A 23,559-nucleotide genomic window follows, 5' to 3' on the forward strand; every position below is an offset into this window, starting at 1 on the left:
AGGCTGGTTTCGAACTCCTGGCCTCAGGTGATCCACCCGTCTCGGCCTCCCAAAGCGCTGGGATTATAGGCGTGAACCATTGTGCCCGGCCCCTATGCCATTCTTTTTTTTTTCTTTTGAGATGGAGTTTTGCTCTTGTTGCTCAAGCAACTGCAGCTGGAGTGCAGTGGCTCCCAGCCTCCTATGGCATTCTTAATGTGCTTTATAATACATACACAAAAATGAAAATGGGCTGGCCATGGTGGCTCATGCCTATAATCCCAGCATTTTGGGAGGCAGAGGTGGGGCGGATCACCTGAGGCCAGGAGTTCGAGACCAGCCTGGCCAACATGGCAAAACTCCGTCTCCACTAAAAATACAAAAATTAGCCAGGCGTGGTGGCACGCACCTGTAATATCCCAGCTACTCGGGAGACTAAGGCAGGAGAAATGCTTGAACCTGGGAGGCAGAGCTTGCAGTGAGCCAAGATCGCGCCATTGCACTCCAGCCTGGGCGACAGAGCGAGGCTCCGTCTCAAGAAAAACCAGAAAAAGGCCAGGCGCAGTGGCTTACACCTGTAATCCCAGCACTTTGGGAGGCCGAGGTGGGCGGATCACAAGGTCAGGAGATCGAGACCATCCTGGCTAACAGGGTGAAACCCCGTCTCTACTAAAAATACAAAAGTTAGCCAGGTGTGGTGGTGGGCACCTGTAGTCCCAGATACTCGGGAGGCTGAGGTGGGAGAATGGCGTGAACCTGGGAGGCGGAGCTTGCAGTGAGCCGAGATCGCGCCACTGCACTACAGCCTGGGAGACAGAGCGAGCGGCTCCGTCTCAAGAAAAACCGAAAACAACAAAAAAAAACAATAACACGGAATAAAGTCATAATGGTCAATAACATTCTGTTTCTGCTTGGTTTTAGCGCCTGCTTCGCGGTTTCCTGCTTGCTGATTGCATATGGAGCCAGTAACCCAAACAGTGAGTGTGCCCTTCCTTCATCTTTCGTCAGGGACTGGGGAAAGAGTGCCCCGAGCTGCTCCCAGGCCCACCTGCTCTTGGACACTGTCCTGGGCCTGCTGTTCGCTGCTCAAGTTAGAGGGGACACCTGTTAGGCCTCTACTCAGTTACTTATCTCAAACGGACGGGGGGATCAGAGAGCAGCCACCGTGGACAGGAGTCCAGGGTATGAGCAACTTCCACCTCATCACCAAACCAAGCCAGTCCTTCACTGATGCCAACCCGAGAGGCAAGTTCTAAAAAGCAGGCCGGCTGCAGGGGCCCGGTCCTCGGTGTGTACAGAAGTCACGAGCCGAGTCCCCTCCAGGCAGCGTGGGCCAAAGCATGCAGGATGGCTTAGAAGCCACCTGGTCCACAACCCTGTTCCGGTGGAGCCATTGTTTTAAGGACTTGTAGCGCAAACACCGAAAAAGGACTTGAGTTTCACCAAAATCTTAGCCAGGCTCATCTACTGATTTTCAGGAACCTATACTTTTGATTTTGGTGAAGTAGCTTCTTTAGGCCTCCTGCTTGCTGCTAATGTTTGTTTTTGTTGTTGTTTTGTTTTGTTTTGTTTTAGAGACAGGGTGTCTCTCTGTCACCCAGGCTGGAGTGCAGTGGTGCAGTCACAGCTTACTGCATCCTGGACCTCCCGGGCTCAAGTGATCGTCCCACTTCAGCCTCCAGAGTAGCTGGGACTGCAGGCACGCACACCCACACCTGGCTAATTTTTAATTTTTTTTTTTTTTTTTAGAGGCGAGGTCTCACTTTGTTGCCTGGGCTGTTCTTTTTTTTTTTTTTTGAAGCGAGTTTTGCTCTTGTTTCCCAGGCTGGAGTGCAATGGCGCCATCTCGGCTCACAGCAACCTCCGCCTCCCAGGTTCAAGCCATTCTCCTACCTCAGCCTCTGGAGTAGCTGGGATTACAGGCATGCGCCACCACGCCCGGCTAATTTTGTATTTTTAGTAGAGATGGGGTTTCTCCATGTTGGTCAGGCTGGTCTTGAACTCCTGACCTCAGGTGATGCGCCTGCCTTGGCCTCCCAAAGTGCTGGGATTACAGGCATGAGCCACTGTGCCCGGCCTCCCGGCTGTTCTAGAACCCCTGGGCTCAAGCAATTCTCCTGCTTCAGCCTCCCAAAGTGTTGGATTTCTAGGCGTGAGTCACTGCCTGGACACTGCTACTATTAATTGGAGAAAAGAAGATAGGTGTGCACCTTTTGCAAGAGCCCAAGCTCTGTGAAATAGGCAAGAGGAGGCCGGGCGTGCTGGCTCACGCCTGTAATCTTAGCACTTTGGGAGGCTAAGACGGGGAGATCACCTGAGGCCAGGAGTTCGAGACCAGCCTGGCCAACATGGCGTGACATACAAAAATTAGCCGGGCATGGTGGTGCATGCCTGTAATCCCAGCTACTTGGGAGGCTGAGGGAGGAGAATCACTTGAACCCGGGAGTCAGAGGTTGCAGTGAGCCAAGATGGTGCCACTACACTCCACCCTGGGTGACAAGAGCAAAACTCCATCTCAATTAAAAAAGAAAAAAGAAAAAGAAGTAGGCTAGAGGAGGGGGTGAGAAAGGGTCACTTCCACTCCCCAGATGTCAGGTACTAACCCCGGCCTGCATTTACTGGATTTACTGGGAGCCTGCACCGCCCAGGACTCTGGGCCGGTCTCGGCTTCCCGGGAGCTCGGCTGGGGTTTCCACTCACGAGCTTTCCGTTTCCCTATAGCTCTCTCCGTGCTCATCTTCATTGCCCTGGCTCTGAATGGCTTTGGTGGGATGTGTATGACCTTCACCTCATTAACAGTGAGTACGGACTTTTTAAAGCTCTGCAGTTCAGTAATCCGCTTCTAAATTTGAGGCTGCTTTGACTGGTTTCTGTGTCCTTGCCTTCCATGTGCCTGCGTGTGCCTGGGTGTCCCAAACTGTAAAGGGGCTATGGATGAGGTGTCCTGGCAGCAGAGCCTGGCAGGGCCTCCTTGGCTGAGGTCCCTACAGGCAGCAGGGCGTGGCTCTCACAATCCCTTGCCTTTTTGTTTTTTTTGTTTCTGAGACGAAGTCTTGCTCTGTCGCCCAGGCTGGAGTGCAGTGGCGTGATCTCAGCTCGCTGCAACCTCTGCCTCCCACGTTCAAGCGATTCTCCTGCCTCAGCCTCCCGAGTAGCTGGGACTATGGGCGCCCGCCACCACGCCTGGCTAATTTTTGTATTTTTAGTACAGACGGGGTTTCTCCATGTTGGTCAGGCTGGTCTCGAACTCCTGACCTCAGGTGATCCACCCGCCTCGGCCTCCCAAAGTGCTGGGATGACCCGCGTGAGCCACCGCACCCGGCCGACATTCCCTGCCTTCTGACCTGGGCTTTGACGCTGAGGAAGCAGCTCAGTAGCCATGTGCCCGAGGAAGGCAGGAAGACAAAACACTGCCGCCCACTTTCTTTTTTTTTTTTTTTTGAGATGGAGTCTCCCTCTGTCACCCAGGCTGGAGTGCAGTGGCGCTATCTCAGCTCACTGCAAGCTCCGCCTCCCGGGTTCAGGCCATTCTCCTGTCTCAGCCTCCCGAGTAGCTGGGACTACAGGCGCCCGCCACCGCGCCTGGCTAATTTTTTGTATTTTTAGTAGAGACGGGGTTTCATCGTGTTAGCCAGGATGGTCTCGATCTCCTGACCTCGTGATCCGCCCGCCTTGGCCTCCCAAAGTGCTGGGATTACAGGCGTGAGCCACCGCGCCCGACCTCCCTTAATGTATCTTTTACATCATTTTCTGTCAGTACTTAGAGATCTGCCTTATTATTAAGCATTTCTGTATTATTCTTTAATATAGATGGACCATCATTTATTCAATCAGTTTCCTACTAATGGACTTTTGGCTTGGTTTCCAATTTTTCCAATTTATGAATGCTGCTGAAGTTAACATCCCTGTACATGTATTTCTGTAAAATAAGTTCCTGGCAGTGGAAGTGCTGGGCCACAGGATTAGCATATTTTAAAATTTAATATGTACTGTTAAATAGCCTTCTAAAAAGGTCATCTGGCCTGGCGCTGTGGCTCACGCCTGTAATCCCAGCACTTTGGGAGGCTGAGGCAGGCAGATCACCTGAGGTCAGGAGTTCGAGACCAGTCCGGTCAACAAGGCGAAACCCTGTCTCTACTAAAAATACAAAAATTAGCCAGGCGTGGTGGCAGGTGCCTGTAATCCCAGCTACTCTGGAGGCTGAGGCAGGAGAATCGCTTGAACCCGGGGGGCAGAGGTTGCAGCGAGTCGAGATTGCGCCACTGCACTCCAGCCTGGACAACAAGAGTGAAACTCAGTCTCTCAAAAAAAAGAGGCTGCCTGCCACCCCAAGCCCACCAGCGTGCACACGAGTGCCTTTTCCTCCATGTCCCTTCCAGTGCCATGTCATTCATCTTTCAAACATAGCCACTCTGATCCGATGAAACATGATATACCGTTTTTAAAATGTATTTCATTATTAGTGAGACAGAGCGTCTTTTCTCCTCTTCATTGGTCATTTGCATTTCTTCTGTGAATTGCTTCTTTGTGTCATTTGTCTATTTTTCTACGGTGCTCTTGATTTTATTATTATTAGTATTTAGTGACTTGTAAGAGCTCTTTCAAATACAGAGAAACTAGTGTTGTTCCCGAGTGAGCAAGAGATCTTACCCTGGGGTTTTCAGGTCTCTACATGGTCCCTGAGTAAGTTTCAGGAGGGCTGTGCACACCCTTGAAATTCCGTGCCAACAAATCGTGTGTAGGTGCCGCTCTTAGCTGTGTCTTTCTGGAGGGGAGGGTCCATTACTTTCACTGGCCTCTGGCAGGTCCGTGTGAAGGCTAAAAACCATTGTGGTGGCCAGGCGCGGTGACTCACGCCTGTAATCCCAGCACTTTGGGAGGCCGAGGCAGGTGGATCACCTGAGGCCAGGAGTTCAAGACCCGCCTGGCCAACATGGTGAAACCCCATCTGTGCTAAACATACAAAAATTAGCCTGGGATGGTGGTGGGCACCTGTAATTCCAGCTACTCGGGAGGCTGAGGCGGGAGAATTGCTTGAACCCGGGAGGCAGAGGTTGCAGTGAGCTGAGATCGCACCACTGCACTCCAGCCTGGGTGGCAGAGTCAGATTCCATCTCAAAAAGAAAAAAAAACCCGCACAAACCACTGTGGCAGGAGCGTTTCTATTCACTCTTCGCTCTCCCACTGGAGACAAAAAGCTACACAGGCTAGATAGTGACCAGGCAAGAGAGTGACCTGATCACCATTTAAAGTGTTTGGCTATGAGAGGTCTGTCTAAGGGAGGCCTGCTGGTTTGTTCTTCAGGGTTTTCATTTTTTCAGCTAGAGCAGGGGTCAGCAAACCACCATTGCCAGGCCAAACCCAGACCACCGCCTGTTTTTGTAAACAAAGCTTCATGGGGCAGAGCTGTGCCTGTTTGCTCCTGTCTGTGGCTGCTTTTGTGCTATAGCAGGAGAGTTACGCAGTTGTGACAGAGACCATATGGCTTGTAAAGGCCAGGCACAGTAGCTCACGCCTGTAATCCCAGCACTTTGGGAGGCTGAAGGCGGGTGGATCACCTGAGCTCATGAGTTTGAGACCAGCCTGGCCAACATGGTGAAACCTCGTCTCCACTAAAAATGCGAAAATTAGCCAGACGTGGTGGCGGGTGCCTGTAATCCCAGCTACTCAGGAGGCTGAGGCAGGAGAATCGCTTGAACCCGGGAGGCGGAGGTTGCAGGGAGCTGAGATTGTACCACTGCACTCCAGCCTGGGTGACAGAGCGAGACTCTGACTCAAAAAAAAAAAAGTCTACTGTCTGGCCCTTTATGGAAAAAGTTTGCCAACCCTCGGTCTAGAGGCCCCAAGAAGCTGCTACGTCACTGTTCCTCATCTGAGGGCATGTGCTGACACCCACCCTTCACACCCACACCCTCTGGCTGCGGGGCCAGCCCTCCTTTCTAAGTCGTCTCTTTCCCCCTCCCCCAGGGCTGGAGGGAGCTCCGTGGGCATTCCCCTGTCCCGTGAGGCCTCTAATGAGGGCTCCAGTGCCGGCTCCTTGAGAACAGACCCCGAGAGGGAAATGAGGTCAGGGAGGACAGGCCGAAACAGTTGAGCAACACCCTTGGGCTGAGCAGGGCTTCTGCTGAGCAGAGCGGAATCTCATTCCGAGACAACCCAGGCCTTTGGAAAGCAGAACTGTCGGCATCGGCTCCCGGAGACGCCAAGCTCGGGGCACAATGGCACTTTCTGTGTGTGTCTCCCACCCATGTTCTAATTTTGGGGACAAAGGAGTCTCCAGGGTCGCCTTTAGGAATTTCTAACTCCGGCCGGGCGCGGTGGCTCAAGCCTGTAATCCCAGCACTTTGGGAGGCCGGGGCGGGCGGATCACGAGGTCAGGGGATCGAGACCATACTGGTTAACCTGGTGAAACCCCATCTCTACTAAAAATGCAGAAAAAATTAGCCAGGTGAGGTGGCGGGTGCCTGTAGTCCCAGCTGCTCAGGAGGCTGAGGCAGGAGAATGGCGTGAACCCGGGAGGCGGAGCTTGCAGTGAGCCGAGATCGCGCCACCGCACTCCAGCCTGGGTGACAGAGCGAGACTCCGTCTCAACAACAACAACAACAAAAAAGGAATTTCTACCTCCAATCTTCAACAACCATGTTGGGGCCGTGGATAATAGCTCTGTGATAACCTAAGAATCAGGGGGATGGCGTTGCCATGGAAGCCTTAATTTGGGGACTTCCTGGGTCCCAGGGGGCTCTGTGCTGCGTGGGCTCTGGTCTAAATACCGATGACCAGGGGCTGCGAGCTGTTACCCCCGCTGGTGGAGAGGGGGCTCCAAGTGGGCACACGCCTTTTCCTCGTAGTCCAGGAGGAGACGGCCGCGAGCCCTCCTTCCAGGGCCCAAGAAGTCGGCCCCCGTGGTGGCTTTTCCTTCCCAAGTGGAGACTCCAAGGGGCAAGGGTGGCTCTCATGTCCGTAGGCTGCCCAGTAGCCAGTGCAGGCTCTCCCAGGGCCCTGCGGCACGGGGCCTGGGCCACCACGTAGCATCCGTGGAGGGCAGACGCCAGGTCACTCCACGGGGGCAGAGCACTCCCCATGGTGTGGAGCCGCAGCCTCCCGCGGGACATCTGGATGGCACTCTCCATGTTTGCTCAACGCCTCACGTTCGTACGGCCCTTTGCGCTCGCTTCATCGGCTGCAGCACAAACACAGCCGGCGGCTGAGGCCGCATCTTTTGGTTGCCACCCTCCAACCCAGAGCCTGGGTTGCTTAGAGATGGCAGCAGCTGCGGCCAAAATTGTGAACCTGCCATTTCCACTCCATTACGCTGACCCCTGTCCCCGTGGGTGGGACGGGGAGTTCCGAGCAGAAGCCACACAGAAAAGGAGGTTTCAAAATGTGGCCAGGCTCCCTGATGAAACATTTCTCTGTGGCTTTTCCCTTTTGATTCCTTCAAGTCTGACTTTAAACCTGAGGAAGACATGATTTCATGGGAGTTGGGATCTGAGGGAAGTGAAGAGGATCCCTCTTCAGATCCTGGCGAGGAGGGCAGGGCGGCAGGTGCCCCCAGAGAGGGACAGGAGTTTAGCGCCCCGGCTCAGTAGATCCCGCTTCTGCAGCCAGGAGAGGGTCCCGCGGCGCCCCCCGGCCGGCTCTGGAGGGTCTAAGTACCTGGGGAGCCGGACTTGCCGGTGCCCAGTGCCTGTTCTGCCTCCCCACCTTCCTCTGTTTCTGGCCCGTGCCTTGGGGAAGCTTAGGCAGTCAGCTGCTTGCCGTTGGTTTGGGGAGAATTTGCCATCTGAGGGTTCTGTCTCATGAATTCGCTGCAGCATGTGACCGCGTTCAGGGCTGGACAGAAAGGCCAGTGGCACTGGCAGGGCTGGACCTGGCTGGGAAGGCACGGGAGGTGGCGGGGGGAGGGGAGCATATGCCCTTCCTCTCCCTTCAGCACTGAAGCAGAAAGGTGAGCACAAGGACCTTCTGGGCAGCGTGTGCTTGGAGATGCCTGGTTGCCGTGGGTAGGAAACAGCCCAGCCTGGCCGAGTCCACCTGTTCCGGGATCCTGGCCTGTGCAGGTTGTACAGAAGTCTGGGTATGTATCCCAGCCACCTGAGGGCAAGGCTCCCTCTAGAAGGGACCCAAGGGCCAGAATGCCAGCCCCCACCCACCGCTCAGCCCCCCAGCCTCCTGCAGGCCAGGGAGGACTCGGGAGGCCGTGGATGTAGAAAGTCAGGGCCTGGGGTGCCACCGTGGCCCCTTGTTTCTGCCTGCCTGCAATGCCATGGCCTGCCCTGGGCCAAAAGGCATGTACGTCCAGCATCTTAGAGAAGCTCCCCCGTCCGCACTGTCCCAGGGCCTTGGCCCTCCGGGCACTCCTGTCCGGTGACCATGCTCTATGGCCAGAATGCCAGGGGAGGGGCTGCCTGCAGCCGCTGTTTTCCTGTCTGGGAAGGTCACACAGTCCAGCCTGTTTATGCAGCAGCCAGGGGGCTGAGAGAGAGTCACGGGCTTCCCTGTGTGAGTGAGGCCGCATGGAGGCCGTGCGGCCCGGGCCGGCAGGACAGGTGCCGCCCACTCCAGCTCTGACCCGCGCGGAGGCGGCAAGGGGGCAGTGGGAAGCACCCGAGGGCTGGAAGCGGGGCTTGCTCTCCCACCTGTGAGTGTGGTGGTGAGTCAGGAAACAGCGTCTGCTGCGTGTCTTCCCCGGCATCTCATTGCAGCACAGCTCTGGCTTCCCGCTTCCCCTCCGCCAGCCCTCGAGGCCCGCACTAGCGCTCTGCTCAGCACTCAGCCCTCACTGGCACTGCAGCTTCCAGCTTCCGAATAGCTATTATGCGCAGCTGAGACCGGCAGAGGCAGGGAAGCTGGGGAGCAAGTGAGCGAGAGGGGAAATGTGGGGAGTGATCCAGATGTGAGGATGACCCACGGGAGTCCATGGGAAATGCCAGCCCAATCGATACTGTGGCGCTGGACCATGGGGAGGTCAGCCGAAGGTGGCCAGCAGGAGGTGAGGGCAGGGGGCAGATGGGTGTAAAAGGAGCTTCAGAAGGAATGTAAGAAATCTCTAGATGGGGACTGGGCATGGTGGCATCCACCTGTCATCTCAGCTACTCAGGAGGATGAGGTGGGCAGATCTGGGCACGGTGGCATCCCCCGTCGTCTCAGCTACTCAGGAGGATGACGTGGGCAGATCTCAGCACGGTGGCATCCCTCCGTTGTCTCAGCTACTCAGGAGGATGAGGTGGGCAGATCTGGGCACAGTGGCATCCCCCATTGTCTCAGCTACTCAGGAGGATGAGGTGGGCAGATCTCGGCATGGTGGCATCCCTCTGTCATCTCAGCTACTCAGGAGGATGAGGTGGGCAGATCTGGGCATGGTGGCATCCCTCTGTCATCTCAGCTACTCAGGAGGATGAGGTGGGCAGATCTGGGCATGGTGGCATCCCTCCGTTGTCTCAGCTACTCAGGAGGATGAGGTGGGCAGATCTGGGCACGGTGGCATCCACCTGTCATCTCAGCTACTCAGGAGGATGAGGTGGGCAGATCTGGGCACGGTGGCATCCCCCGTCGTCTCAGCTACTCAGGAGGATGAGGTGGGCAGATCTGGGCACGGTGGCATCCTCCGTCGTCTCAGCTACTCAGGAGGATGAGGTGGGCAGGTCAGTTGAGCCGAGGAGTTCTGTGCTGTGTTGATGAGGTGTCTATGCTAAGTTCAGCATCAGTATGGTGACCTCCGGGGGGTGGGGGACCACCAGGTTGCCTAAGGAGGGCTGAACCGGCCCAGGTCAGAAACAGAGCAGGTCAAAAGTGTCCTGCTGTTCAGTAGAGGGATCACGCTTGTGAAGAGCCACTGCGCTCCAGCCTGGGCAATATAGCACGACCTCATCTCTAAAAAACAAATTTTAGAAAATGACTGGCGCGGTGGCTCACGCCTGTAATCCCAGCCTTTGGGAGGCCGAGGTGGGTGGATCACCTGAAGTCAGGAGTTCGAGACCAGCCTGGCCAACATGGTGAAACCCCGTCTCTACTAAAAATATTTTAAAAATTAGCTGGGCATGGTGGCAGGTGCCTGTAATCCCAGCTACTTGGGAGGCTGAGGCAGGAGAATCGCTTGAACCAGGGAGGTGGAGTTTGCAGTGAGCTGAGATCGTGCCATTGCACTCTAGCCTGGGCGACAGAGCAAGACTCTGTCTCAAAAAATAAATAAGGAGGCTGGCCACGGTGGCTCACGTCTGTAATCCCAGCACTTTGGGAGACCAAGACGGGCAGATCATGAGGTCAGGAGATCGAGACCATCCTGGCTAACATGGTGAAACCCCATCTCTACTAAAAATACAAAAAAAATTAGCTGGGCACGGTGGCGGGCGCCTGTAGTCCCAGCTACTCAGGAGGCTGAGGCAGGAGAATGGCGGGAACCTGGGAGGCGGAGCTTGCAGTGAGCCGAGATCACGCCACTGCACTCCAGCCTGGGTGACAGAGCGAGACTCCGTCTCAAATAAATAAATAAATAGATAGATAAATAAATAAAAGAAAAATAAACCTCTAGTTGAAGGGTGCAGATTGGATCTTAATAAGGCACATGTAAAAGCCGTGGGATCCAAACTGAAGTGTGTATTGATCGGGACCACAGGAGGCTCCAGAGAGGCAGTGTGGTCTGGGGCTACGCACAGAGACTTGGCCTGGCTTGAATCCCCAGTTTGACCATTACTAGCTTGGGGGAGTCCCTTGACTTTTCTAATCTTTAAGTTTTTTTTTGTTTTTGTTTTTGTTTTTGAGGCAGAGTTTCACTCTTGCTGCCCAGGCTGGAGTGCAATGGCGCGATCTCAACTCACTGCAAGCTCCGCCTCCTGGGTTCAAGCCATTCTCCTGCCTCAGCCTGCCGAGTAGCTGGGATTATAGGCGCCCACCACGTCGCCCGGCTAATTTTTTGTATTTTTAGTAGAGACGGGGGTTTCACCATGTTGGCCAGGCTGGTCTTGAACTCCTGACCTCAGGTGATCCACCTGCCTTGACCTCCCAAAGTGCTGGGATTACAGGTGTGAGCCACCGCGCCCGGCCTCATGGTGTTTTTTGACCAATAAAAGTTTTTAAATAGGTGGTCAAGGCCGGGCGCGGTGGCTCAAGCCTGTAATCCCAGCACTTTGGGAGGCCGAGACGGGCGGATCACGAGGTCAGGAGATCGAGACCATCCTGGCTAACACGGTGAAACCCCATCTCTACTAAAAAATACAAAAAACTAGCCGGGCGAGGTGGCGGGCGCCTGTAGTCCCAGCTACTCGGGAGACTGAGGCAGGAGAATGGCGTGAACCCGGGAGGCGGAGCTTGCAGTGAGCTGAGATCTGGCCACTGCACTCCAGCCTGGGTGACAGAGCGAGACTCCGTCTCAAAAAAAAAAAAAATTAAATAAATAAATAAATAGGTGGTCAAAAGTGGGTTTCAGCTTTTAGGGAGTACCTAGCATTTGTGTCAAATGAAATCTCTCTGAAGAGAACCTGAAGGATGACCTTGACCAGTGAAACCCAAAGCGTAAACATCCTGACAGCAGTCAATGTGTGGCCACAATAGAATAACAAGTACGGGAGAAGAAAGGCTGTGTCTGTGGACACTAATTATTTATTTAAAGGGGAATACTAATTTGTGTTTTATCCTGTAGTTGGCTTCCTTTTCTTCCTCCCAAAGCTGTGGTGCCTGCCAGAGGACACTTCCCTCATTGACTGTGCCCAGGAACAGCCTGATCAGAAGATTTTCCTTATGATTAAGTCATAACACATATAATAGCAACTATTGTTAATACCCTATTTATGATCTTTAAAACCCTCGGCCAGGCACGGTGGCTCATGCCTATAATCCCAGCACTTTGGGAGGCCACGGCAGGTAGATCACCTGAGGTCAGGAGTTTGAGACCAGCCTGGCCGACATGGTGAAACCCTGTCTCTACTAAAAACACAAAAATTAGCCAGACATGGTGGCACGTGCCTGTAATCCCAGCTACTCGGCAGGCTGAGGCAGGAGGAGAATCACGTGAACCCAGGAGGTGGAGGTTGCAGTGAGCTGAGTTTGCGTCATTGCACTCCAGCCTCGGCAACAAGAGCGAAACTCCATCTCAAAAAACAAAACAAAACAAAATACCATGAATTAAGAAGTTAAGTGACAAACTAGGAAAATGTATTCATAGTATAGAGAACTGTGAATATCTTTATTTTATTTTTATTATTTTTTGAGACAGAGTCTCGCTCTGTCACCCAGGCTGGAATGCAGTGGCACGATCTCGGCTCACTGCAACCTCTGCCTCTGGGGTTCAACGATTTTTCTGCCTCAGCCTCCCAAGTAGCTGGGATTACAGGCACCTGCCACCACGCCCGGCTAATTTTTTTATTTTTAGTAAAGACGAGGGTTCACCATGTTGGCCAGGCTGGTCTCGAACCCCTGACCTCAGGTGATCCACCCGCCTCGGCCTCTCAAAGTGCTGGGATTACAGGTGGGAGCCACTGCGCCCTGCCTGTGAATGTCTTTAATACATAAAGAGCTTTCACAAAATCAATATACAAAGATTGGCCGGGTGCAGTGGCTCGTGCCAATAATCGTCGCACTTTGGGAAGCTGAGGTGGAAGGATTGTTTGAGTCCAGGAGTTCACGCAGCCTGGGCAATAGAGTGAGACCCTGTCTCTATAAAAATAAAAGAATTAAAACAAAGAAAGCTGAAGGAGACCTTGCTGCGCAGCCCTCCGCAACTTGTGCACCCTCGTCGACCCGCGCGGACCTTCAGGAGGGCGGCACATGCCTGGGGTACTCTAGGTGCAGGACTCTGGCTCCATAGCACGTTTGCACTGGTTTGGCCCTTCGGTAGCGTGGTCACCTCTGGGGTAGTGTCAGTGCAGGACTCTGGCTCAGTAGTGCCTTTGCACTTGTTTGGACCTTCAGGAGGGCGGTCACGTCTGGGTAGTGTCGGTGCAGGACTCTAGCTCAATAGCGCCTTTGCACTGGTTTGCACCTTCGGTAGGGCGGTCATGTCTGGGGTAGTGTCGGTGCAGGACTCTGGCTTAGTAGCGGCTTTGCACTTGTTTGGACCTTCAGGAGGGCGGTGACACCTGGGGTAGTGTCGGTGCAGGACTCTGGGTCAATAGCGCCTTTGCACTGGTTTGGACCTTCGGTAGGGCGGTCACGTCTGGAGTAGTGTCAGTGCAGGACTCTGGCTCAATAGCGCCTTTGCACTGGTTTGGACCTTCAGTAGGGCGGTCACGTCTGGGGTAGTCTCGGTGCAGGACTCTGGCTCAGTAGCGCCTTTGCACTTGTTTGGACCTTCAGGAGGGCGGTCACGTCTGGGGTAGTGTCGGTGCAGGACTCTGGCTCAGTAGCGGCTTTGCACTGGTTTGGACCTTCAGGAGGGCGGTGACACCTGGGGTAGTGTCGGTGCAGGACTCTGGCTCAGTAGCGCCTTTGCACTGGTTTGGACCTTCGGTAGGACGGTCACGTCTGGGGTAGTGTCGGTGCAGGACTCTGGCTCAGTAGCGCCTTTGCACTGGTTTGGACCTTCGGTAGGGCGGTCACGTCTGGGGTAGTGTCGGTGCAGGACTCTGGCTCAGTAGCGCCTTTGCACTGGTTTGGACCTTCGGTAGGACGGTCACGTCTGGAGTAGTGTCGGTGCAGGACTCTGGCTCAATAGCGCCTTTGCACTGGTTTGGCCTTGGCTGCCAGCACTGGTTGTTTCCGGTGGGGTTGTCGGCTGTGTGAAGCAGGCCATGTGCGTCTCTGGCTGTGGAGCTCTCTTCAGCAGCGCAGAAGGCCTGAGTGCTTATTAGCTGTCTCGGGATCCAGGAAACATTTGGGTTTTCACAGCTACAGCTGGAGCCTTGGCGGGCATATGGGAATGAGATTCTGCCACTCTGGAAGATGCATGCCCACAGGTTTAACTGCAGTTTGCTGATGGTCCCCCAGCCTGGAATTAGCATGTTGAACAGACCCCTTTGGTAACAGTCTAGTTCCAGCTTGGACCTAAGAAGAATTAAAAATCAGCAAACTTCCACTATTTTCAATGTCTTAAGAGAAATAAGTGCAGCATTTTTGCGTTTCTGACATTTTACTTAAATAAATAAATAAATAAATAAATAAATAAATAAATAAAACCACCAAACTGGGAGAGGTGGAAAATCAGTCATTACCACACCAACCCTACAGAGGCAGCAAATATGCAACGCGATTCTTGTATAGTGATGTTATCTTTTCTTTCTTTATCTCTAGGTAAAATCTCAAGGGTAAAATGTTAGTTGTCAACACTGAGGGCCCTGAAACCTCATTCCTCACTCAGAGGAACAGTGTGGAAAAAAAAAAAAAAAAAAAGGTCTGGACGTGGTGGCTCACGCCTGTCATCCCAGCACTTTGGGAGGCCGAGGGGGGCAGATCGCTTGAGGTCAGGAGTTCGAGACCAGCCTGACCAACATGGTGAAACCCCGTCTCTACTAAAAATACAAAAATTAGCTGGGTGTCATGGCAGGCACCTGTAATCCATCCCAGCTGCTGGGAAGCTGAGGCAGGAGAATCACTTGAACCTGGGAGGCAGAGGTTGCAGTGAGCCAAAATCACTCTATTACACTCCAGCCTGGATGACAGAGCCAGTCCCTGTCTCAAAAAAAAAAAAGGAAAGAAAAAAAAATCTCTTATGAGATTTAAAATGTCTGTTCTTTTGCTCATCTTAGAGCACAAACCTACTTTGAAATTATGTTAAATGAAATATTGGAAGGGCACGGTGGCTCACGCCTGTAATCTCAGCATTTTGGGAGGCCAAGGCGGGCGGATCACTTGAGGTCAAGAGTTTGAGACCAGCCTGGCCAACATGGCTAAACTCTGTCTCTACTAAAAATACAAAAATTAGCCAGGTGTCCTGGCAGGCACCTGTAGTCCCAGCTACTCGGGAGGCTGAGGCAAGAGGATCGCTTGGACCCGGGAGGCGGAGATTGCAGTGAGCCGAGATTGCATCACTGCACTCTAGCCTGGGTGACAGAGTGAGACTCCATCTCTCAAAAAATATATATGTATATATTCAATTAATATATAGTTTACTCTAAAAAAAAAAAAAAGCAAAGAAAGAAAGATTAATATCGCCATAGAAGAAAAGGACAAATATAAATAATGTTCTTTCTTTCCTTTTTTTTTTTTTTTTTTTGAGACGGAGTCTCGCTCTGTTGCCCAGACTGGAGTGCAGTGGCCGGATCTTAGCTCACTGCAAGCTCCGCCTCCCGGGTTTACGCCATTCTCCTGCCTCAGCCTCCCGAATAGCTGGGACTACAGGCGCCCGCCACCTCGCCCAGCTAGTTTTTTTGTATTTTTTAGTAGAGACGGAGTTTCACCATGTTAGCCAGGATGGTCTCGATCTCCTGACCTCGTGATCCGCCCATCTCGGTCTCCCAAAGTGCTGGGATTACAGGCTTGAGCCACCGTGCCCGGCCTCTTTTTTTTTTTTTTTTTTTGAGATGGAGTCTCGCTCTGTCGCCCGGGCTAAAGTGCAATGGCACAATCTCGGCTCACTACAAGCTCCATCTCCTGGGTTCACGCCATTCTCCTGCCTCAGCCTTCCCAGTAGCTGGGACTACAGGTGCCCGCCACACATCCAGCTAATTTTTTGTATTTTAGTAGAGATGGGGTTTCACTGTGTTAGCCAGGATGGTCTCGATCTCCTGACCTCGTGATCCGCCCGCCTTGGCCTCCTAAAGTGCTGGGATTACAGGCGTGAGCCACCACGCCCAGTCAAATGATTTTTTAAGTTGTAGGAAAATGTTGAAAATCATTAGTAAAAGCTTTTTGTTTTTTTGAGACGGAATCTAACTGTGTTGCCCAGGCTGGAGTGCAGTGGCTCAATCTCTGCTCATTGCAACCTCTATCTCCCAGGTTCAAGCAATTCTGCTGCCTCAGCCTCTGGAGTAGCTGGGATTACAGGCATGCACCACCACGCCCGGCTAATTTTCTGTATTTTTGGTAGAGACAGGGTTTCACCATGTTGGGCCAGGCTGGTCTTGAACTCCTGGCCTCAAGTGATCCACTTGCCTCCTAAAGTGCTAGGATTATAGATGTGAGCCACTGCGTCTGACCTCAGGGTGATTTTTACTTTATTCTTTTTTTTTTTTTTTTTTTTTTTTTTTTTTTTGAGACAGAGTCTCGCTCTGTCACCAGGCTGGAGTGCAGTGGCACCATCCACGATCTTAGCTCACTGCAACCTCCACCTCCTGGGTTTAAGCAATCCTCCTGCTTCAGCCTCCCGAGTACCTGGGACTACAGGCGCCCGCCACCACACCCAGCTAATTTTTTGTATTTTAAATAGAAAAAATACAATGTTGGCCAGATGGTCTCGATCTCGCCGCCCACCTCGGCCTCCCAAAGTGTTGAGATTACAGGCGTGAGCCACCGCACCCAGCCCAGGCATTGCTGTTCTAAGGAAAAGATCATAATTAAAAATACAAGGTGTTGGTGTTGGTTTGAAGGCTACCTAGTGTGGTTCCCCTAGGCACTCTACTCCCCTAAGGAATGGCCCTGCTGACCAGAATAACATGTTGGGAAGAATTTTCTTGGTGCTGGTAAGAATGTTCCAGGCGGCAAGAGGCAGGGCATCAAAGGGAGCGGCTGGGAGGCCCCTGCCCTGTCCAGGACTGAGGGCAAGGGCCTCATCCATGGACAGGTGGAGAGTCGGCCTCTTCCCCAGGTCTGCTCTTCCCCATCCTGGATCTAGTGTTGGAGAAAAGACTCCGGAATACCAGGCAGGGCCACATGGTCACCCCAGGCCCCTGTGGCGCTGTTGGTCTGTAGCCTAGGTTAGGGTTAAGGCAGGCTTGAGATTAAAAAGGTAGAAGGAAAATGCCTAGCTAGCAAGCTCTCTGCTTTTCCAGAACATTCTCCAGCTCTGTTGAAAAGTTTGAGACACTCTTTTTGCCCAAAGGTGACTGCAGCAACCCACGTGTTAACCTCACCTGACCCTGCACCAAGGGAGCCAGGCTCTGGGCTTCCGTCTGCCCTTCTGGTTGGGTTCCAAGCCTTCTTTGGGCCCTTCTCTTTCTTTTTTGGAGACAGAATCTCGTTCTGTCGCCCAGGCTGGAGTGCAGTGGCGCGATCTCGGCTCGCTGCAACCCCCACCTCCTGAGTTCAAGCGATTCTCCTGTCTCAGCCTCCTCCTGAGTAGCTGGGACTACAGGCACCCACCACCATGCCGGCTAATTTTTGTATTTCTAGTAGAGACAGGGTTTCACTGTGTTGGCCAAGCTGGTCTCGAACTCCTGACCTCACGATCCGCCTGCCTCGGCCTCCCAAAGTGTTGTGATTATAGGTGTGAGCCACCACGCCCGGCCTCTCTCTCTCTTTCTTTCTTTCTTTCTTTCTTTCTTTCTTTCTTTCTTTCTTTCTTTCTTTCTTTCTTTCTTTCTTTCTTTCTTTCTTTCTTTCTTTTTCTTTCTTTCTCTCTCTCTCTCTTTTCCTTCCTTCCTTCCTCTTTCTCTTTCCTTCTCTCTTTCTTTTCTTTTCTTTCTTTTCTTTCTTTCTTTCTTTCTTTGCCCTGGCTGGGGTGGATGCCAGGCAGGAACACTTCTCTCCTTCCACATAAGCAGAACAAATATCTGGATTCTCCCTGGGGTAGATATGGCCACGGAGATGCCTTTGCTACGCTGCTGCCTCGCTGAATTTGTAACGAAGCAGCCCAAATATGTGAGCTTGGGAACTGAGGCATGGCCTTTGAACCGCAGCATACCTGGGAAGCCGGTACCGAGAGTAAGATTGCTTACCTGGGTGTGCCTGGGCACATGTGAGCACATCACATTTCTTTTGTCTTCTGTTGGAAGGGATTTCTTTTCATTTCTTCTTCTTTTTCTTTGAGATGTAGTCTCACTCTGTTGCCCAGGGTAGAGTGCAGTGGCAAGATCTTGACTTACTGCAAGTTCCGCCTCCCAGGTTCAAATGATTCTCCTGCCTCAACCTCCCAAGTAGCTGGGATTACAGGTGCCCGCCATTATGCCAAGCTAATTTTTTTTTTTTTCTTTTTTTTGAGACGGAGTCTCACTCTGTCGCCCGGGCTGGAGTGCAGTGGCACAATCTCAGCTCACTGCAAGCTCCACCTCCCGGGTTCACGCCATTCTCCTGCCTCAGCCTCCTGTGTAGCTGGGACTACAGGCGCCCGCCACCTCGCCCGGCTAGTTTTTTGTATTTTTTAGTGGAGACGGGGTTTCACCGTGTTAGCCAGGATGGTCTCGATCTCCTGACCTCGTGATCTGCCCGTCTCGGCCTCCCAAAGTGCTGGGATTACAGGCTTGAGCCACCGCGCCCGGCCGCCAAGCTAATTTTTGCATTTTTGTAGAGATGGGGTTTCACCATGTTGGCCAGGCTGGTCTTGAACTCCTGACCTCATGTGATCCACCCACCTCGGCCTCCCAAAGTGCTGAGATTATAAGCATGAGCCACCACGCCCGGCCTGATTTCTTTTTCTTTTTTTTTTTTTTGAGTCTTGCTCTGTCGCCCAGGCTGGAGTGCAGTGGCACAATCTTGGCTCACTGCAACCTCCACCACCCGGGTTCAAGCAATTCTCCCACCTCAGCCTCCCGAGTAGCTAGGACTACAGGCGCCCGTCACCATTCCTGGATAATTTTTGTATTGTTTTAATAGAGACGGGGTTTCACCGTGTTGGCCAGGCTGGTCTGGAACTCCTGACCTCGTGATCCGCCAGCCTCGGCCTCCCAAAGTGCTGGGATTACAGGTGTGAGTCACCGCGCCCGGCCTCTTTTTTTTGTTTGTTTTTGTTTTTTTTTTTGGGAGGGGGGGATGGAGCCTCCCTCTGTCACCTAGACTGGAGTGCAGTGGCGCAATCTCGGCTCACTGCAAGCTCCGCCTCCTGGGTTCACGCCATTCTCCTGCCTCAGCCTCTCGAGTAGCTGGGGACTACAGGCGCCCGCCACCACGCCCGGCTAATTTTTTGTATTTTTAGTAGAGACGGGGTTTCACCGTGTTAGCCAGGGTGGTCTCGATCTCCTGACCTCGTGATCCACCCGCCTCGGCCAAAGTGCTGAGATTACAGGTGTGAGCCACTGCGCCCGGCCCCCGGCCTCTTTTTTTTTAAACGGAGTCTTGCTCTGTCGCCCAGGCTGGAGTGCAGTGGCGCGATCTCGGCTCACTGCAACCTCCACCATCCAGGTTCAAGCGATTTTCCTACCTCAGCCTCTCGAGTAGCTGGGATTACAGGCATGTTCCACCTCGCTAAGTTTTTGTATTTTTGGTAGAGACGGGGTCTCACTATGTTCCCCAGGCTGGTCTGGAACTCCTGACCCTGTGATCCACCCGCCTCGGCCGCCCGGTGCTGGGATGACAGGCGTGAGCCACGGCGCCGGCCTCACTATGACTTTTCATACCCTAATGGGTATCAAATGGTGTCTCATTGTGGCTTTGATTTGCATTTCACTATGATTAATGGTGTTGAGCATCTTTTCATATGCTTATTGGCTATTTGTGTATCTTCTTTGGAGAAATGTCTATTCAGTCCCTTTGCCCATTTAAAAAATTGGTTATTTCAAAAATTAATGAGCACGGTGTCTCATACCTGCAATGGGAGGTGCCGCTTGGGAGGCTGAGGCAGGAGAATCGCGTGAACCCAGGAGACAGAGGTTGCAGTGAGTTGAGATCGCGCCACTGCACCCCAGCTTGGGAGACAGAGCGAGACTGCATCCAAAAAAAAAATGGTGGGTGGGCGCAGTGGCTCAAGCCTGTAATCCCAGCACTTTGGGAGGCCGAGGCGGACGGATCACCAGGTCAGGAGATCGAGACCATCCTGGCCAACACGGTGAAACCCCGGCTCTACTGAAAATGCAGAAAAATTAGCCAGGCACAGTGGTGGGCGCCCGTAGTCCCAGCTACTCGGGAGGCTGAAGCAGGAGAATGGCGTAAACCCGGGAGGCGGAGCTTGCAGTGAGCCGAGATCTGGCCACTGCACTCCAGCCTGGGCGACAGAGCGAGACTCTGTCTCAAAAAAAAAAAAAAGAAAGAAAGAAAGAAAAAAAGATTCAAGACAAATGGGGAGTAGTGGGGAGGGTTGGGGGAGACGTAGATTAAGTCCCCATAAGCAGCCTGAATTCAATGGAATAGGTTGCGTAGCTATCCAGAGAGCAGCTCCCACGGCCAGGGACGCTGGGTGCGAACAGGAAAGCTTTGCTACACAGTGTGCTCTCTCCTGAGGTTAGAGGAGCTGTGCCTCTCTGGGAGGATGTGGTTTGTCCTCGGCCTGGATTTGTGTAGAATCAGCAAGTTAGCCTTGAAGTCCTATTCAGGTGGGCCCCCTCTTGCCCTGTACCCAGAATGAGCTGATGTGAGATACTGAGAGTGGCTTCATTGGGAAGAGAGCCCGGGCCTTTCTTCCCGTTGGCCTTCTCGGATGCTAACTGCTAGGGCAAAACATCCTGTGGGAAGAGAATCCCCTGCTTGCACTGAGAAATTCAGAAGCAAGAGGCCGGGCACGGTGGCTCACGCCTGTAGTCCCAGCATTTTGGGAGGCCAAGGCGGGTGGATCACTTGAGACCAGCCTGGCCAACGTGGTGAAACCCCGTCTCTACTAAAAATACAAAAATTAGCCAGGTATGGGGGTGGGCATCTCTAATCTCAGCTATTCGGGAGGCTGAGGCAGGAGAATCGCTTGAACCAGGGAGGCGGAGGTTGCAATGAGCCGAGCTCACGCCACTGCACTCCAGCCTGGGCGACAAGAGTGAAACCCCATCTCAAAACAAAGAAAAGAAAAGAAATTCAGAAGCAGGAATCCTGGGCCAGCTTCATCCTCAGACCGAAGAGAACTGTAGAATTCTGATTGACATCTTCCAAAAACCTACCCTCTCCAAACCAAAAGCAGTTTTTGCTGACATCTGGTCTTTCTGGGATGCTGATATTTTTATTTATAAAATGACGCTATTATCCCCAAATAGATTCTTATTTTTAACAGGCTTTCTCCCTTTGAGGCCTGCCTGAGGCTCATAACTTTGTTCTCTGGCATCTCTGTGTTACCCTGAAAAGACAGGAAGGCTCCTGGGCTCTGCCAGGAGCAGCGAGATGGGGAGGGTTGGCAGCCAGAAAGTCAGACAACTGCTTGTATTCTGCGGTACCTCCCTCCTCGCCCTCATCAGCCTCAGTCCAGGAAAGAGAAACCTTCAGTGAGCGATCGTTGCCCCTGAACTAATGTCCCTGTGAGTCACACAGGAAGGGGCAGGTGAAGAAGAGGCCTGATGGGGCCTAGTTCTCTGTCCCCTCCTCCTCCCCTTCCCCGGTGCATCCTCCCCACCGAGGTTTCTCTGCTTTTTATCTCTCAGTTGCCCAACATGTTCGGCGACCTTCGGTCCACGTTTATAGCCTTGATGATTGGGTCCTACGCTTCCTCGGCAGTCACCTTTCCAGGAATCAAGGTGAGCACGTGTAATTTGCACTGGTGTCTGTGCAGAGGCCTGCTCCAGGCTAATTCCGCCCTCTCTGAAGAGAGAGGCAATTGTGGGCACCGGGGGTGGCCCCTCTTCACCACCCCCACCCGGGCAGGATGCACCTGGGCGTCACAGGAGCGAGAGCTGTAAACCGCGGGGCCTCAGGGGACAGGATTCACGCATGTGGCTGCAGGATCTGCTGCAGGTGCCTTTGCACTTCTGGGCTGGGGCAGGGAAAGGGCAGTGGGTGAGTTTGTCTCCAGTTGTGAGTCCAGCCCCCGTCTCCTCCATCTTCCTTGTCTCCCCGTGCTCCCCTGGCTCCCCCGCCCCCAGCCTGCTGTTATTGTGCCATTACTCCCCGCCAGCCAAAGCACTGCTCTTGGCCAAGTGGTTCAGCTGTTTCCCTCCTAGGCAGGATTTTGAGCCTGTGGAAGTCACATAGGGTCAGGACGAAGCAAACACCTCACAGTCCATCAGCCCGAGTTCCCCAGACCCTGTGGCTCTGCCAGGGCCCCGTAGGGGCTTCTCCCACCTCTGGCCCTCACACTAAGTAAAAGCCCCGTTCCTCAGGGGTGTGTGTGGGAATGCTGCTGGCGAGGAGAGGGGGTCACGGTGTGGGCTGGCCACCTGGGCATTGAAGTGGTGGGCGCTGGGACTCTGGGGCCAGCCGTCTTATAGACTTGCAGAGATTCTCACGCCCCTGGAGCGGGGAGGATCCCAAAAGTTCCTCCTCCTCCTCCTTTTTTGGTGGGGGACAGAGTCTCGCTCTGTCGCCCAGGCTGGAGTGCAGTGGTGCAATCTCGGCTCACTGCAACCTCTGCCTCCCGGGTTCAAGTGATTCTCCTGCCTCAGCCCCCCAAGTAGCTGGGACTACAGGCGACCACTGCCACACCTGGCTAATTTTTGTATTTTTAGTAGAGATAGGGTTTCGCCATGTTGGTCAGGCTGGTCTCGAACTCTTGACCTCATGATCCGCCCACCTTGGCCTCCCAAAGTGCTGGGATTACAGGTGTGAGCCACCGTGCCTAATTTTTGTATTTTTAGTAGACACAGGGTTTCGCCATTTTGGTCAGGCTGGTCTCGAACTCTTGACCTCATGATCTTCCCACCTCAGCCTCCCAAAGTGCTGGGATGACAGGCGTGAGCCACCGCGCCCGGCCTCCTTGAGCATTTCTTTGGCCTCTGCCATGTGAGCTCTCAAGGGCACTGGGGAAGCGTCAGTGGATACTTCTGGAAGGCTCTTGCCTTCAGGGAGCCCCACCCACTAACGCCAGACAAGCTGATGGACCAGAAGCACCGTCCCCTCTGCCGGGCCAATCACTCTAAGCCTTCGAGACGTGCTGTGATCGTGGTGAGGGGGTCAGGAAGGCCTCCACGTTGGGGGGCTAATGACACGCCAGGTCCAGATAACCAGCAGGGCAGGCACGGTGGGAGGACTGGAAGGCGGGTGCCTGATGCCCCAACGCCCAGGCTGGCAGGGCTGTGCCTCCTCACACGGCTCAGCGCAGGGACAGCAGGGGCGGCCAGATGCTCCTGCCTGCCACGGCTCTGGCCTCCCTGAGCTAACTCTGCCCCTTCTCGACCCCACCCTGTCCCCGCGGTGCCCGTTAGCTCATCTACGATGCTGGTGTCTCCTTCATCATCATCCTCGTGGTCTGGGCCGGCTGTTCCGGGCTGGTTTTCCTCAACTGCTTCTTTAACTGGCCCCTGGAACCCTTCCCGGGCCCGGAGGACATGGACTACTCGTAAGTAGAGGTGCCCCCGTCCCACCCGCCCCCCGCCCCCCAGCCGGGGCCCCGGGCAGCACCCTCAGACACTCTCCTGGGACCCCAGGGTGAAGATCAAGTTCAGCTGGCTGGGCTTTGACCACAAGATCACAGGGAAGCAGTTCTACAAGCAGGTGACCACGGTGGGCCGGCGCCTGAGCGTGGGCAGCTCCATGAGGAGTGCCAAGGAGCAGGTGGCGCTGCAGGAGGGCCACAAGCTGTGCCTGTCCACCGTCGACCTGGAGGTGAAGTGCCAGCCGGACGCCGCAGGTACCCTCCTTAGACCGCAGCCGGGCGACGGGCAGGGAGTGCTCCGTGGGTGTCGGCTCACCCCGTTCCCACCTCACCCCAAAAGGGGAGGCGGCCCTGCCCGCCCTGTCCTGCAGAGGCGCTCCGGAAGGCTTGGGGGAGGG

The 23,559-nt window shown here is 53.8% G+C and overlaps 2 protein-coding genes across 5 annotated transcripts in view; one reads left to right on the top strand and one right to left on the bottom strand.

Moving 5' to 3' along the window:
* Positions 1-13,896, bottom strand: part of SERPINF1 (serpin family F member 1) — a 173,001-nt gene extending 159,105 nt beyond the window's left edge. The window contains exon 1 of the mRNA XM_050763571.1: positions 13,892-13,896. The gene's annotated coding sequence lies outside the window, so the exon portion shown is untranslated. The remainder of the gene's footprint in view (positions 1-13,891) is intronic.
* The window catches only part of SLC43A2 (solute carrier family 43 member 2), a 55,793-nt gene that overhangs the window by 12,848 nt on the left and 19,386 nt on the right, over positions 1-23,559 (top strand). For all 4 annotated transcript variants that reach the window (XM_050763552.1, XM_050763553.1, XM_050763555.1 and 1 more), the window contains 5 exons: positions 901-956; positions 2,701-2,777; positions 21,276-21,368; positions 22,992-23,125; positions 23,214-23,416. In XM_050763552.1, coding sequence (XP_050619509.1) covers positions 901-956; positions 2,701-2,777; positions 21,276-21,368; positions 22,992-23,125; positions 23,214-23,416 — 563 coding nt within the window. The remainder of the gene's footprint in view (positions 1-900; positions 957-2,700; positions 2,778-21,275; positions 21,369-22,991; positions 23,126-23,213; positions 23,417-23,559) is intronic.

This window comes from Macaca thibetana, chromosome 16 (assembly GCF_024542745.1).
Source record: "Macaca thibetana thibetana isolate TM-01 chromosome 16, ASM2454274v1, whole genome shotgun sequence".
NCBI lineage: Eukaryota > Metazoa > Chordata > Mammalia > Primates > Cercopithecidae > Macaca > Macaca thibetana.